Consider the following 14,735-nt stretch of genomic DNA (forward strand, 5'->3'; position numbering starts at 1 on the left):
TCTGTGTTAAAAGTTCAAAACTATTATCTGTGCTTTCAAGTTTTTGACAAACATTAATGTTTCTAATCTTACACCATCCGTTTACATACTGGGACTCTCAGTGACACAAGCACATTATCACCCTCTTTCTTTCCCAAGGATGGGCTCTGGTGCTGGCAGTATCGGAACAGAAACCAGCAACACCACTGTATGTTCAGGACACAAAGAGGGATCCAATGAGAAGTCAGATGGACAACAGGTACACCCAAATGAAATGGACTGCACCCTAGTCACTATGTTAAATCTATGGAATGGAGTCTTCACATCACTATTCCACAAATTGCAGTTCATAGTTAATGGGGCTAGTTGATCAATTAACACAAATAGAAGTCAGTAGATTTTTACAAAGAAAATTCAAGTGTTAGACACTCAATAGGTTCCTGTGCCAGATGGGATTATAGGCCAGAATCTTTAAGGAATTGAAGGATAAAATTATTGATTAAGGTTATACAGATATTAACAGCACTACTTGCAATTTTTATCCGGGGAGTTAGAGGAGGACTTTAGTGTTCTTAAAGTAGGGAAGCAACAGGTGGTGGTGGTAGTGGGCCTATGATAAATGATCATAAATGGTCTCTGGATGGACAAGGCTTGATGGGTCAAATGAGCTTTTCTTGATCCAGACTCTCTCACGTTCTTATGACTAAAGTAATATATTGAAAAGTGGTAATTTCCCTTGTATATAGATTGATTCCACTGGTCTCCTAAAGTAGGTCATCTCTGAAAAGAATGCAGCTGCAAGGGATGGGGTTACAGGAAGGTATGGTTAGCAGCAGGTTTGTGATCTGAGAGCAGGTTGAATGAGTGACTCTCATTAAGCACCTTGTTGAGACCACCAGTTTCAGTTCCCACCAACCAATGCAAAACAGCGCAGCAGCTGGCTTTAATAGGCTGGAATGTTAAGAGGAAACTGCTTTAGGATATTTGATTTTTGAGGGTGGGGAATTAGGGGTGTTTAAATACTCAGTAATATACCAGTTTTCACATCAGACCACCAAAACCAATATTTATTGCTATCCTGAAAAGGAATACTAAGTGCAATGGTTATATGTATGAACAGGCCAACAGTAGGAAGCTGCTACCTTAGACTGATATCCCATTTGTGCAGCAATAGATCCAAACTTCACCTAATCTCAGACTGAGCAGATTACATTTAATGCTCCAAAGCACCATTTAGTAAGTAAGCAGCTGAAGAGTGGCATTGGCTCGCAACCCTAGTTTAATGAAAGATGATTAGATGGGATAGGCAAAGGACACTTAATAGGAGAAAGAATTCTTTCTGGGTGTAATACCCTGATGGCTTGATCTGACAAACCATCATTTGAAATAATTGTCCAAAAGCAACTTGCGAACATATACCTGTTTAATTTGTCCGAGTCAACAATTATTTTACATGTAATTATCAAACATTTATACGGCCAGGTTTGCACGAATGTTATTCAGTTACCATATTTTTTCCCCCCAAACACCACCATGCTCACAAGGAAATTGCAACCATTTTTGATCACAAAGCCACGTTTGATAATGTGATTTCTTTGAGCAAAAACAAATTCAGAATTTATGGATAAATTGTTTTTTTTCCTCAATGAGAAAGTCACAGCAGAGAGATTTTCTTGCAAGTCAATACAATTTGCTTGCCATAATGCATTTACTTGGGCCTCCAATGTGAACTAAAGCCATAAGGGAATACAGGTAAACTGCAGTAGAGATGTGTCAGGACAATTGCATTGCTGTCAAGTCAAGTTTGGTTTCAATGAGAATGCTGGGTCTTCCTGGAGTCCAATTCCACAGGCACCCGTCACCCTCCTGGATCTCACCCCAGTAGCTATTATTCATGATGTGGAGATGCCGGTGATGGACTGGGGTTGACAATTGTAAACAATTTTACAACACCAAGTTATAGTCCAACAATTTTATTTGAAATTCACAAGCTTTCGGAGGCTTCCTCCTTCCTCAGGTTTTTCCACAACATTCACCTGAGGAAGGAGGAAGCCTCCGAAAGCTTGTGAATTTCAAATAAAATTGTTGGACTATAATTTGGTGTTGTAAAATTGTTTGCTATTGTTCATGTATAGGCCTTGATAGTGTCAGTAAACCATGAGATGATGGTGGAGATCACAGCTGAGCCCAATCTTGAACTCGCCCAGGGTCCCCACACACACACACTCACTCAGTAGAATGAACCGTAGCTGACTTTCAGCTCCCGAAGGTGCAAAAAAGATTCACAAGGATGATACCAGAACTGAGAGAATATACTTATCAGGAAAGGCTGAATAGGCTGGGGCGCTTTTCTCTAGAAAAGAGAAGGCTGAGGGGTGACCTGATAGAGGTCTTTAAGATTATGGAAGGGTTTGATAGGGTAGACGTAGAGAAAATGTTTCCACTTGTGGGGGAGTCCAAAACTAGGGGTCATAAATATAAAAGTCACTAATAAATCCAATAGGGAATTCAGGAGAAACTTCTTTACCCAGAGTGTGGTAAGAATGCGTAATGGGCTACCACAAGGAGTAGTTGAAGCAAATAGCATAGATGCATTTAAGGGGAAGCTAGATAAGCACACGAGGGAGAAAGGAATAGAAGGATATCCTGATATGGTTAGATGAAGTAGGGTGGAGGAGGCTCGTGTGGAGCATAAATGCTGGCATAGACCAGTTGGGCCGAATGGCATGTTTCTGTGTTGTAGACTCAATGTAACTCGATGATGATGAAAGAGAAAAGATGACAAACATGCCAAGTGATGTTCAACTTCTATTCTGAACAGCATGAATGTTCCACTCAAATTCTAATTTGTTTTCAGAACTCAGTATAAATATGGAGTTGACTTTTTTTTTAAAGTGAAGTGGGCAACATTAGAAAATATAATTAGTTTATTTTGTCTACATTACTTCATTTTAATTTCCTTTATAGCTAGAAGTGTAATTTTAAAGAATGTGTTTCTACTAGTTGGCAATGAAAAATCTGCTCTAATTTGCATTTTCCACCTCCTGCTAGTGCAGGTGTTAGGAACTAGTGCCTTGGGTATGGTTCAGCCATTCAATTAAAAGTGAAATGAATGCTCAAAAGGGATAACAGTACAGCATGTTCCACAGAACTAAAACTATGCCAAGCTCTGGATAGTACAGCAGTCAATTTGCCATTTTCTTGCTTTACTCTGCAAACAAAAAACAATTTAAAACCTTTTGAGTTTATTGTAGTATTAGAATAATGAGAAATCCTGGTCTTAAATAAGAACGGTACTGTGGAAGAGAGGCAGGAATTATTTTAGTGTAAAAGTACTCCAACCTCCTCAATATATCTATCAGAAAAGGAAGCAAATATAAGATCGTCTACCTTGCAGAAGCCAATATCGCCTGTTACAGAGCTCTGCCTCTCGCTGCCACCAAGGACGCCCACCATTTTGGTCCTCAGGAAGCTACTCTGACGATATAATAGATCAGAAAGTGGCCGCATAGAGGTCGAGCGGCATCTGACCCGAGAGAAGTTAATACTAGTTGAATACAGAGCACCCAGCCAATACAAGCCTTCCGTGTGCAGGGACTACCAGACAAGTCCCAAGCATCAATTTCCAGGTTTCTCTACGAAGACCCTCCCTGACACACCCGTAATGTACAGAGAAATTTGGATCTTTTAAGGAACTGAGGCAGTAGATGGATAAATAAAATTCAAGTGATAAATGGTATTGAAGTGTGGAACTGAAATAGGAAGTATGTATCAGACAGCACACCGATCAGGAAAGGGATTTGGGGCTGTTACATAAAAATCATTAAAACCATCCGCCCAATGACCCACTCCAATAAAAAAGGCAAATAAACAAGGTATCTGATAACACTGCAGCACAGGGATGGAATATAAATCAAGGAGAGACTAGGCTGTTACTGCACTAGGCACTGGTTAGACCCCATGTGGAATATTTTGTGCAATATTGGTAATTAGACCCACCAAGTGATATTATTACCTTTGAGAAAATGCCGCATAAAGTAACAACGGTGATATCAGGTCTCAGGAATATAAATTACAAGGAAATGGGACTTGGTCTCATTAGGAAAACAAAGATTTTGAGGTGAGGCGAAGAGTTTTCAAAATTAAGAAGGTGACTCATAGGGATCAATTTTCAAAGTAAAAAAACAGGTGGGTTGTGGGCATTGAAAATTGCCACCATTTCAGACCCGCCCTCAACCCGTCCATTTCCGGCTTTCTCTGAGGCGGGAAGAGGGGCGGGCGACCAACCCACTTCCAGGAGGCGTGTCAGGCCTTACAACCTTTCAAGGAGGCTTCAGGCCTCCATTTTTCACGAATTCCCGATTTCAACCCGGGGGCCTGGGATTCCCGGGCCCTCTGTTTTACGCATCGTGAAAGGAGGCGAGAAGATCAGAGACTAACAGGTAGGTGCCTAGAAAGGCACAGCTTGTGGGCCCAAAGGAGCAGGAGTGCTTCCCCCAGGCCCAACAAGCCTATGTGCATCGACCCCGCAACAATCGCGGGCTCCTGACCCCCCGACTGTGGACCCCCCCGCCCCCGATCCTCCCACCCCCGACCCTCCCCCTCAATGATCGTGGACCCCCGATCCTAACATCCCCCCGTAACTGACCCCTGATCCCATCCCCCATGACTCATGACCCCTGTGCCCATCCATGCCACTCCCCATCCATACAAACAAAGACTTAGCTTCAGGCTTACCTGAAGACGTCCTCTCCCTGGTTGGTCTCCCGTCCGACTGCGACCAGCCTGTCACTCAGGCCGGTCAGTCGGACGGGAAACCCACACAAAAAAAAAGACTTCCTTATGTCAAAATCGTAAGGATGTCCGGGAAACCCGAACTAATGGGTTTCCCAACCTCAATTTGACCCCCCACTCCGCTCCTTTCCCGGCTCGGTTTTAAAATTGAGCCCATAAGGTTCGTGCAGGCAAATTATTTAATCCATAAAGGTTTCAAAAACTTGCGAGAAAACCTGGAAATTAGGAGTAAATAGGGAATTCAACAGAATTATTTTTCACAAAGATTAGACATATGGAATAAGTTATACCAGTTCAGGAGACGACCATATATACTTCTGGAAGAGACGTCAGAATATGGTAGGGAAGCAGCTGGATCAAGGTCAACCGAAAAGCTGCAGGCTTGTTGGGCCGACTGGTTATTTCTTGTTCCTAAAGTTTCCTATGATTTCTAATCAGAATGGCCTCACGTGAAGTGAAAATGTGATGCGCGTTACAACAGCAACTTCTTTTAGGCTCAGTGGAACGCTAGGCCCCTGCCAAAAGACAATAAAGAGGTTTCAGGCTTGATCATTTAGCTGATTTCAGCTTGGACAGCCATTGGAGGCACTATAATTGGCCTCAGCACCTTTGGATTCCTGTTTCTTCACTTACCAGTGATCACTGCTAAAAAGTGTGATGTGTGTGTGTGTGTGTGTGTGTGTGTGTGTTACATATGGACTTTGGCTACGGGCAGACTAGGCTTGGCTTTGATGCCCAGTGGTACAATACCCTACCAATCATGAGGCCACCAGTACATGTGGAAATGCACCTCAGTATGAGTCAGTAACTTCAGGCAAGGGGATGAGAAAAAGGAGGGGAACCGAAAACGAGGAAATTATGATTCCTCCTGCAAGGTATAGCACTTAATTTCATTGTTATATGGATAGAGATGAGGGAGTAATATATACTGAAAGCCTACACATACACTCTATCTTCCATATATACATACACACAACTTTAGATCATTTGATGGAATTAGCAGAAGCTTTAATGAAAATTCAGACCTCAAAATGGTAGTAAAAACTGATAATTTTAGTTGGTATCACTGTATGCCAACTCTGCTAATTGCAGAACAAAACACAGCCCCTCAACTAAGTCCTGTGCCTTCTTTCGCAAACCTGTCCAATGTCACAAATGCTCAAATATTACTTACCGACCGCGACTGTTGTGTTTGGAATGGGAGAAACTGACCCGGGGGTGGCACGTGAGGATGATGGTGGGGTGACAGATGTGGAGGGTGTAATATAAAGGGATCACTTGAGATAAGAGGAGGAAATGCAGCATACGGAATTGGCAGATGTTGCACTGAACATGCTTGCAGCATCTGGAGAGAAAAAGAGAGAAAAAATTAACACTTCAAATCATTAATGTACTTGAAAAGCAGTTACAGTTTAGAGAAGATAAATGAAATTAATAATAATTAACTGCTTTTCATACTTTTCTACTCATCACTTTAGTTGAACAAGTGGGTTCTTACACTTCTGAAAAATAGGGAAGAAACAAAAGGTCGTATAGATATTAAATTCATGAAACAACAGTGACTCAACGATAGCAGAGAGGAGGAAAAAGAAAAAAAAGTAATCACACAGGCCATTGGAGGAAAAGATACAAACTTAGATATAACCACGAAAATATAAATGTGTAAATTATATACAAAAATAGATGTAAAGTGAACAGTAGTCATGTCTGGGAACTCTACCAGGCTGATTTTTCTCAGCCTAGGCACGCAGCAATGGGCAGTGCTGGATTCCACAAAAAGCTAAGCCAGGCATATCTGTTCAGTCTGGAACCAGGGACCCATCATCTCAACTTCCTACCCTAAACCAGCCGCCAGGAAAATATAAGATGAAGGCTCATGCGAGAGCCCTGCTTGTGTAGTTTGGAGAAACTCAGCAGATTAACTAGCTCTCAATTAGTAATGTCAGTAATGGTGGTATATTTATGGCTCATTTTAAGTCATCAGTGAGCTGGGAGCATTGTGGAACTTAAAATCTTACATAGAAATACATGAAAGTTACAACATGGAAACAGTCCCAACGAGTCCACGTCGGCATTTACCTTCCACACTGGCAAATAGTTCTAATCACATTTACCCACCCTATTCCCATATACCTTGATTCCCTTTTCCATCATTCATCTATCCAATCTAATCTTGAATGTTGATATAGGTTTGGTTGAGGCAGAAACTATGAAGTGAATTCCACATCCTCACAAGTCTCTGTAAGGTAGTTTCCTCTGCCCTCTGTCCCAAATTGCTCATATTTAATCTTGCATCTATGGCCCCTTGTTCCTGACCCTCAACAACTGGAAACAATCTGCTTCTAACTACCTTGTCCCATCTTTTCATAATTTTAAACAGTATCGTCAAGCCCCTTAATATTGATAATAGCCCCAATTTTGCCAAGTCTCTCTCCGTAATTCTATTTCCTCATACCAGGAAGCATCCTAGTTCTAACTGAGGTCTTATTAAGGTTGTACATAGGCTCATCATTACCTCTTGGCTTTTATATTCTATACCTCTTGTGATAAAACTAAGGTTGCCAACCCTCCAGGATTGGCCTGGAGTCTCCAGGAATTGAAGATTAAGCTCCAGGACACTGCTCCGAGCAACCCAGGAGAAAAATTATAGGGGCATTAAAAACATTTTTTTTTTCATTTTCTTTGAGTGTTTCAGTTTATTAGTTATAGAAATAATGGAGATGGGAAAAAAAGCTGTTTTCATCCAATTGGGTAATGAAGAGTCTTTTCGCTTTCCAATTGGCATGGGAAGGTGGTGTGCCATGAGGATGGATGTGTTGGGCGACGAATGGCTGGAGCATGTGGGTGGGGCAGTTGGAGGCAGGAGATCATATGATGAAATCTCCAGGAGTACATTCAACCAGAGTTGGCAACCTTAGATAGAACCTAGACTCCAATTTTACAGTCTTATCAATCTGAAGTGCTGCCTTTACTGTTCTGTGAACCTGTATCCCCAAATATCACACTTACTGACATTGAATTACATCTGCCCCATTTTAGCCCATTCCCCCATCTTATCAATAGTCCTTTGCAGCTTCCTTTATTCTTCGAGAAATAACTACCTCATTTTTTGGCATCAGCTGTAAATTTCAACACAATTTCCTCTAGGCCTTTGTGGCCTAAGAACTGAATCTGTGGGACACCACTACTCACTTTCAACCACTCTGAAAAACTGCCCTTAAATCCTACTCGGTTTTCTCCCTTCGAACTAATTTTTAACCCAGTTTAGTAAAGTCTCCCTAATTCCATATCCATTAATCTTTTCTAGTAATCTCCCACGTGGTACCTTGTCAAAGACTTTCCTACATCCACATACACTACATCTACTGTATCTTCCCATCTACCCTGTCTGTTACCTCCTCAAAGAATTCTATGAGGTTTGACAAGCATGATAGTCTCTTTTGAAATTTGTGCTGGCAACTTCTAACTATTCTCTTTTTAACCTAGATGCGTGGTAATTTCACCCTTAATTACAGACTCCAAAATTTTCCCCTACCACAGATGTTAAACTAACTGGCCTGTAATTACCTGGATTAGCTCTGTCTCCCTTTTCAATAATGGGCACTACATTGGCCACTCTCCAGTCCTCCAACACACATCCACACTCAAGAGCCATGAAGTATAATTTGTAGACACTGCAATTTCCCCCCTCATCTCCCTCATGATACCAGGATGTATCCCGTCGGGTCCTGGCACTTTGTCTGCCTTTAGCTTAACTAACTTATCTAAAATTTTCCTTATATTCATCATAATGTCGCTCATCTCACTCTCAACCACTTCAGGATTCACCTCCTCTCCAATATCCTTCTCTTTAATAAAGACAGTAGTGAAATACTTGTTAAACACCTCTGCCACTTTCTGATCTTCTACAAACTGACAATTCTCTCCTCTCAGGTGTTCCACCTCACTTAACAATTTTCATTTTACTGATATACTTGTACAATCCTTCACTACTCCTTTTGATGTTTTTTGAAATTTTTTACTCATACTACCTCTTGGCTTCCCTTATCTCTCTCTCAAAATCTTATTGTTTTACATTCTCATTTAGTTTTTTCATTATTATTCTTATAATCCCCTCAGGGCCTCTTCATTTTTAATTAGTTTCTAACCTCTTCATTTATCCTTGGTAGCCTAAAACCACTAGTAGTTTTCTTCTCTTTTAGTGAAATATACTTATTCTGTACCTTTGCTGTCTCTTTTTTAAAAAACATTCCACTGTTGCTCTGCAGTCCTGTGTGTCAATTCTCCTTCCAAATCTTGGCTGACATGTGCGAGCTAACTGCCTTTCCCTGATGAAACAAGGTGAGGAAAAGGCACAAGGAGTTTGATCGTGGCAAAAGGACAACATGGAATGAAAGGAGTGTGGTTGCTGGGGAAGGGGTTAAGAATAAAAACCCTCACAGATAAGAGCTGCCACAGACAATACTGTTATCTGGCAGCAGAAGGGTCTCAGGGTCCAGCTATTGGTAATGGAACGCTCTCAAGGCCTAGCCTCAGGCAATGGCAAAGACGCCTCGTCTCAGATTGTGGAAGGAGCAGGAACTTGGGCCTGGTCTCTCATTATGGGAAGCAAGAGGTGACCTTGGGATGGTTGGGGGTGGGGGGGTTGAAGACAGGCCAGAAGTTCACAGCAAGTATGGACTGCTCCATAGTAGTCAAATGACTGATTAGACAAATGGTCATGTGGTATCCACAGATCAATAAAATTGCTCAACAGTAACAGAATGAACACGCCAATCAGATTGCCAGGAGACGACCCAAACTGTATGTTGATAATTATATAGACAAAAACATCAAAACTCTGTGTCAGTGACTTTATCACAGGTGCAGTTATCTGCCCAATGCAAGAAAAGCAATTGCTGGGGCAATCATAATTTGTACTTTCTAGCCCTCACTAATATGGATACTGGGAGATTAGTGCCTTGCACATGCACAAACAGCATGTCATCAGATCATGCGATCCACTTTGAATTTCCACCTCCACCCATTAAATCATGAGCTGGAATCTTTACAAACATGAGCGCTGATCTATGCTATAGGCATTTTGATGTGATTTAAAAATAAAAAGTGTTGCGATAAACAGGCTCCAAGACCAATCACACAGGTGCAGGAAACCCTGCTAGCTTCGTGCCAATCTGTCCCAGTGAGCACTGCCTACAGCAGATCTTCTGGGGTCAGGCTCACTTGCATGTTGGTAGTGGGCTCCCAGGAGTATCTGTACTACTGCCGGGTCACTTGCTTCAGGTTGGAGGTGGGGGGTGGGGGGGTGGCGGCGGCAGGAGATTAGCTGCAGCGCCTGCACAATCTGGTTAGTGCCAGTAGAAACAAAATTAAACAGTTTTAACTTTTTAAGAATCCCTGCCTTGCCAAGTGCAATCCATTGCTCTATTGACACTTCTAATTTGAAGCCCCCTCTGCTGCTTTGGAATTGCTGAACTCAGGGAATGCGAGGTGCTCCTGCCACTCAGTACTGATGAAGTGTTTCTGAGAGGAAACCCATCAGATGATGCTTTCCCATCATTAGTCTCTAACTCAAACGCTGCCAAAATACGGGTGATATATTCAACGTCTGTCACTACTTCTGATGGGAGACCCTGGAAGTAGCAGCGAGCACCAGCCAGCCAACATAACAATTCCCTGACTGCCCTGTTACTGCCAGAAACTGGGTGGTTGTGGGCAGAAAATCTTGCCTCTCATAAATTTCTCAACTTAATACAACTTAGATCTAGATTGCTTGAGAAGTTCTAACCTACATAATAATTGCAACAGAGCACCCAACAGTTTTCTGCAATATGTTGTATTTCAAATGTATAGCCCTTCATTCATATTATTACAACTTTTTTTATGAATCAATAATTAAGAATATAGCAGTATCCATGAAAATGTACACTTCCTACTTTTCTCATTCTATTCCTGTGTTAATGGTGGGAGTGACAATGTGAATACTGACCGGAGGAGGAACACTGCACACAGGATAATGCTGCCCACTGAATACGACTGAACACCCTGGAACTTGTTGTGTGTTACATGCTGGGATGTGCTGTCCTGTGCAAAGTGGGATCCCATGTGGTGCTACAGTAGTAACAGTATACGAGACAGGAACCGTGCCCTGATGAATCTGCATAAAAAAAGCACAAAGTACAGAAATAGTTATTGTTCAGAGACTGGAAAATCATTCATGGACCACACTCTTGGCTGAAACTTTTAAATATTTCTTCCCTTAATTCAGCCAAAAAGGCAGTATTTAAAGGTGAACCTCACTGAAATATCTAAAAATCTATATAATTAAAAGTCTTGCATCTAACAAGCGTGCATAGCACATCTTTCAAAGGCATCACACTTGAAAGTGTCGCCTCAGAGATGCCTCACCGCAGGGAGTTGCATGGCCAAGGCATTATACATTCATTGGCTAAAAAAAAAATTGGTTCAAATAACCATTTTTCTGTTAAATTACTAATCTAATATTCAGTTGACTAAATCAAAATATACTAGTGACAAATGAGTAGCCAGCAGAAAATCAATCAAATCCTTCAATTTTATTTAACATGGTAGTCATTGAGGAGAAGCAACTTGGAAAAGTATGATCAGTTATCTGGCGAGAGACGAGCAATGTGCGATGAGGGGAATCTGGATCAAACTGAGGATTGTTTCATGAACTAGCAAATACAACTAAACCGACTGCTTTCAGCTGCCTTTTTCCTTCTTCACTCAGCATACAGTGAATACAGGTAGAAATAACGTTTATAACACAATATAATATACAATTCAGGAGGAAAAACATCACTAAACTTATCCATAATATTGAATCATAGAATTTTACAGCACAGAAGGTGGCCATTTGGCCCATCACGCCTATGCTGGCTATCCACTTAGTCCCACATTCCCCTGCCTATTCCCTGTATCATTTTAAATTTTTCTTTATCCACTTCCCTTTTAAAAGGTATATCATGGATTGTGCTTCCACCGCTATTTCACAGTAGGGCATTCCATGTTGTAATAATGCAAAAATTCTCAACTTTTGAATTCGGAAAAGTTCCAATTCTTGATTGCTATCCAGTGATCACTGCTGGAGTCTGTGCGCTTCTGGACTTCAGTGCGAAGACAAAATTAGGTTCAACAGTGGTGCTCCCCATAGCCAAAGAGCCTGCCAACACTTGGCTTATACATAAACTTGGGCAAAAATACCAGAGCTGCCTTATGGAAGGGAGCTTGATATGCAAGCAGAAATGATATGCAAAGAGAAAGAAGCCAATGAATCTCATTATTCTCATTAAGATTTTATAAAGCTCTGGCCTACTGTCCACCTCCCCCCCCCCCCCCACTCCACATCCCCAAAACTACTGCCATACTGATAGGGACTGCTGAAAAACTAAAATGGTGATCACTGAGGAGGAGCACCTGGGAAAATAGTGTGTCCGGATATGGAGGTAGCTACCGTTTTCAGGTAAGATATGATGAGAGAAACCTGGATTAAATGGAGGATAGTCTCAAGCTATCTCTTATTTTCCAATGCAGTTGTGATAAAATACAGGGTTTTGCACTTGTGACATGGAGTGCTGGAAAATGAATTAATATAATTCTGACTCTTGTATAGCTTCAGTATAATACTCTTGATTTAGACTACTTTGCATGATGGTGTACGAGTGAAGTCTGCTGATTATAAGCCTAATAACGAAGGCTGTCAAGAATGCTTGCATCATGTTCCGTACAGTCCATCAGAAATGCGTGTGGCCTGGATTGCCCAGATAAACTGATTTCCTAGCTCTTAATCAGCTGTTTTTACTCAGCACTCCATCTGAAGCTGGTAATATAAGGGGCCCATAGCCTGCACCGGGCAGAGTTGGGACAGGGTCCAAAAGGTTCATATTACACCAGTTTGTGCTGAACCGTAGACATGTTTGTCCTGTGGGCTCACACCCACTAGGGTACAGTATGTCTAGACACATTTCACTTATAACCTTTACAGTTGTCAGACAGAGCCAATCATTTTGCACTCAAGTCTACAGCCTGGTCACTGAAGTGAAATTACAGTGTTCTCTCTCTCTTTGCCACATGATCTCCCCATTAAACATCAAGGTTATTATTTTTATTAAGTAAAATCATATTCATCTTTTGAAAATCAAATTACATTTCTTATTTTCAATAACTGTACTTATCATTTTATAACAAGTGCAATTAAACAAAGGTAATTGCTTTTATAGCCTGACAACATTTAGGGCAATGAGTTTAAGAAAATAATCAGGCTTGGATGGATTTAGTGGCATTTTACTCTTTGACTATAATGACATTCTTCCTCATTCATTCAATCTCCACAACTAGGATTTGCCATCACTCACTTTGAAGTGGGGAGCGGGGCGGGGGAGAATTAACCAGGGACCCACTGTCCATTTAGGAAATTTGCACACCTGCACTGCTATTTTGTGCAGAAGATTTTCCCACTGTGTTGAGGCTTTTTGGTCATCCTTGGCCCATTTTCTACCATCGCCAGTAGCAGACAACTAAATATACACACAAGAAATTTGTTTTTTTTAAAAAAATCACTTTAGTGTTTTTTTTAAATCTTGAAAATTTTATGGTCTTGTTCTGTAGAAGTGGTTGTAGTGGTGCTCAATAGTTTTCCAAGTAAACAGGCCAAATTGTGAAAGCTGCTGGCTCTTATACGTGTTATTTTTCTTACTTCACTACTGGCCCACCAAGGATGGATTGGTTTTGGTTGACGCATCTTCAATCTACCATCCATGTCAGCTTCTGGTTTCAAGATGTATGCCAAATGTCATTGATTCTTCCCTAAGATGAAGATTTGTGCTGCCTTCCTACAATGTATCACTTACAGATGGGGGAAATCTGCTCCAAACAACATAACAGGTAGATGTGATTATTGGATTCACTGGAAGGGCATTCTACAGACAACAATGTCCATGCTCAACTGTCCCAATATCCACAGATCTCGAGTTCCAGTGTTTCCAAAAAAAAAATACATCCAGCTCCAGATCAGACAAGGTAATATGTTCAGGCAGAATGTGCTTCCAGGAAAGCATCGGCTGAGCAATATTTCACACTGGGTCTGGGTCCTCCAAGGCTCACACAATCACTTCCAGCTTGAGTCGTAACCTGCTCATCATCCAAGTCCTGCTTCAGTGCTACCAGACACAGGAACTGACACAGTTTCTAAAGCATCGCTGTTTTTGATTGGCAGGTTAACCATTCCATCTACTCCATCGAGGAGGAGGATTGGGGAGCAGTACGTTCTCAAGTAGGAACAGGAGACTGTTACATCACGTGTTCTAATCTTACCCACTGATTTGACATAGTGGATGAATAAATGGAGGGCAGCTTGCAGGTGATTTCCCAACATGTGGCAAGATGAGGCTCTCTGTTGGCAACTCAAACTTATGAAATTGGTCCTCAAGATGTTGCCACTGCTTTCCATAATGCCTCCACTTCCAGCTCAGTAGCAAAGTTCTGATGCAGACCAATTATGACTTGAAATAGGAGGAACTTTTAGCTTAAAAACCTCTCCACCAACACGTTTCTTGCAAGAACAGGAGCAAGTCATGAACCAATGAACTACCACAGACACTTTCTGAACTGTTGCCCACAAAATATGGCAGGTTTTGTGTAGTTGGCTACTTCAGCTTCTCCTCCACTTCTAGCACCCATGCCAGCTAAGTATCAGCTACAATGAACATTGCTAGTGCTATGATGCTGATTAATTAATTCTCTGATGCTAGTCAATTCTACTCAGATTGGCAAGTTAAACCTTCCATCTACTCTGCCAAGGAGGAGGATGGGGGAGCAGTACGTTCTCAAGTAGGAACAGGAGACTGTTACATCACACGCTCTAATCTCACCTACCGATTTTAACGTGTGACGGGAGCGCCGCGTGTGGCAAGCGCCTATCACGACGCTGGTGTGAGGCCCAA

General features: G+C 41.6%; 1 protein-coding gene across 3 annotated transcripts in view; it reads right to left on the minus strand.

The window, feature by feature from the left end:
- Positions 1-14,735, minus strand: part of LOC137321118 (E3 ubiquitin-protein ligase RNF38) — a 223,017-nt gene that overhangs the window by 36,865 nt on the left and 171,417 nt on the right. For all 3 annotated transcript variants that reach the window (XM_067983341.1, XM_067983343.1, XM_067983342.1), the window contains 2 exons: positions 10,763-10,930; positions 5,948-6,118 (listed from right to left, as the gene is read on the minus strand). In XM_067983341.1, the coding sequence (XP_067839442.1) occupies positions 5,948-6,118; positions 10,763-10,930 (339 nt within the window). The remainder of the gene's footprint in view (positions 1-5,947; positions 6,119-10,762; positions 10,931-14,735) is intronic.

The sequence above is a fragment of the Heptranchias perlo genome, chromosome 4 (assembly GCF_035084215.1).
Source record: "Heptranchias perlo isolate sHepPer1 chromosome 4, sHepPer1.hap1, whole genome shotgun sequence".
NCBI classification, from domain to species: Eukaryota; Metazoa; Chordata; class Chondrichthyes; order Hexanchiformes; family Hexanchidae; genus Heptranchias; species Heptranchias perlo.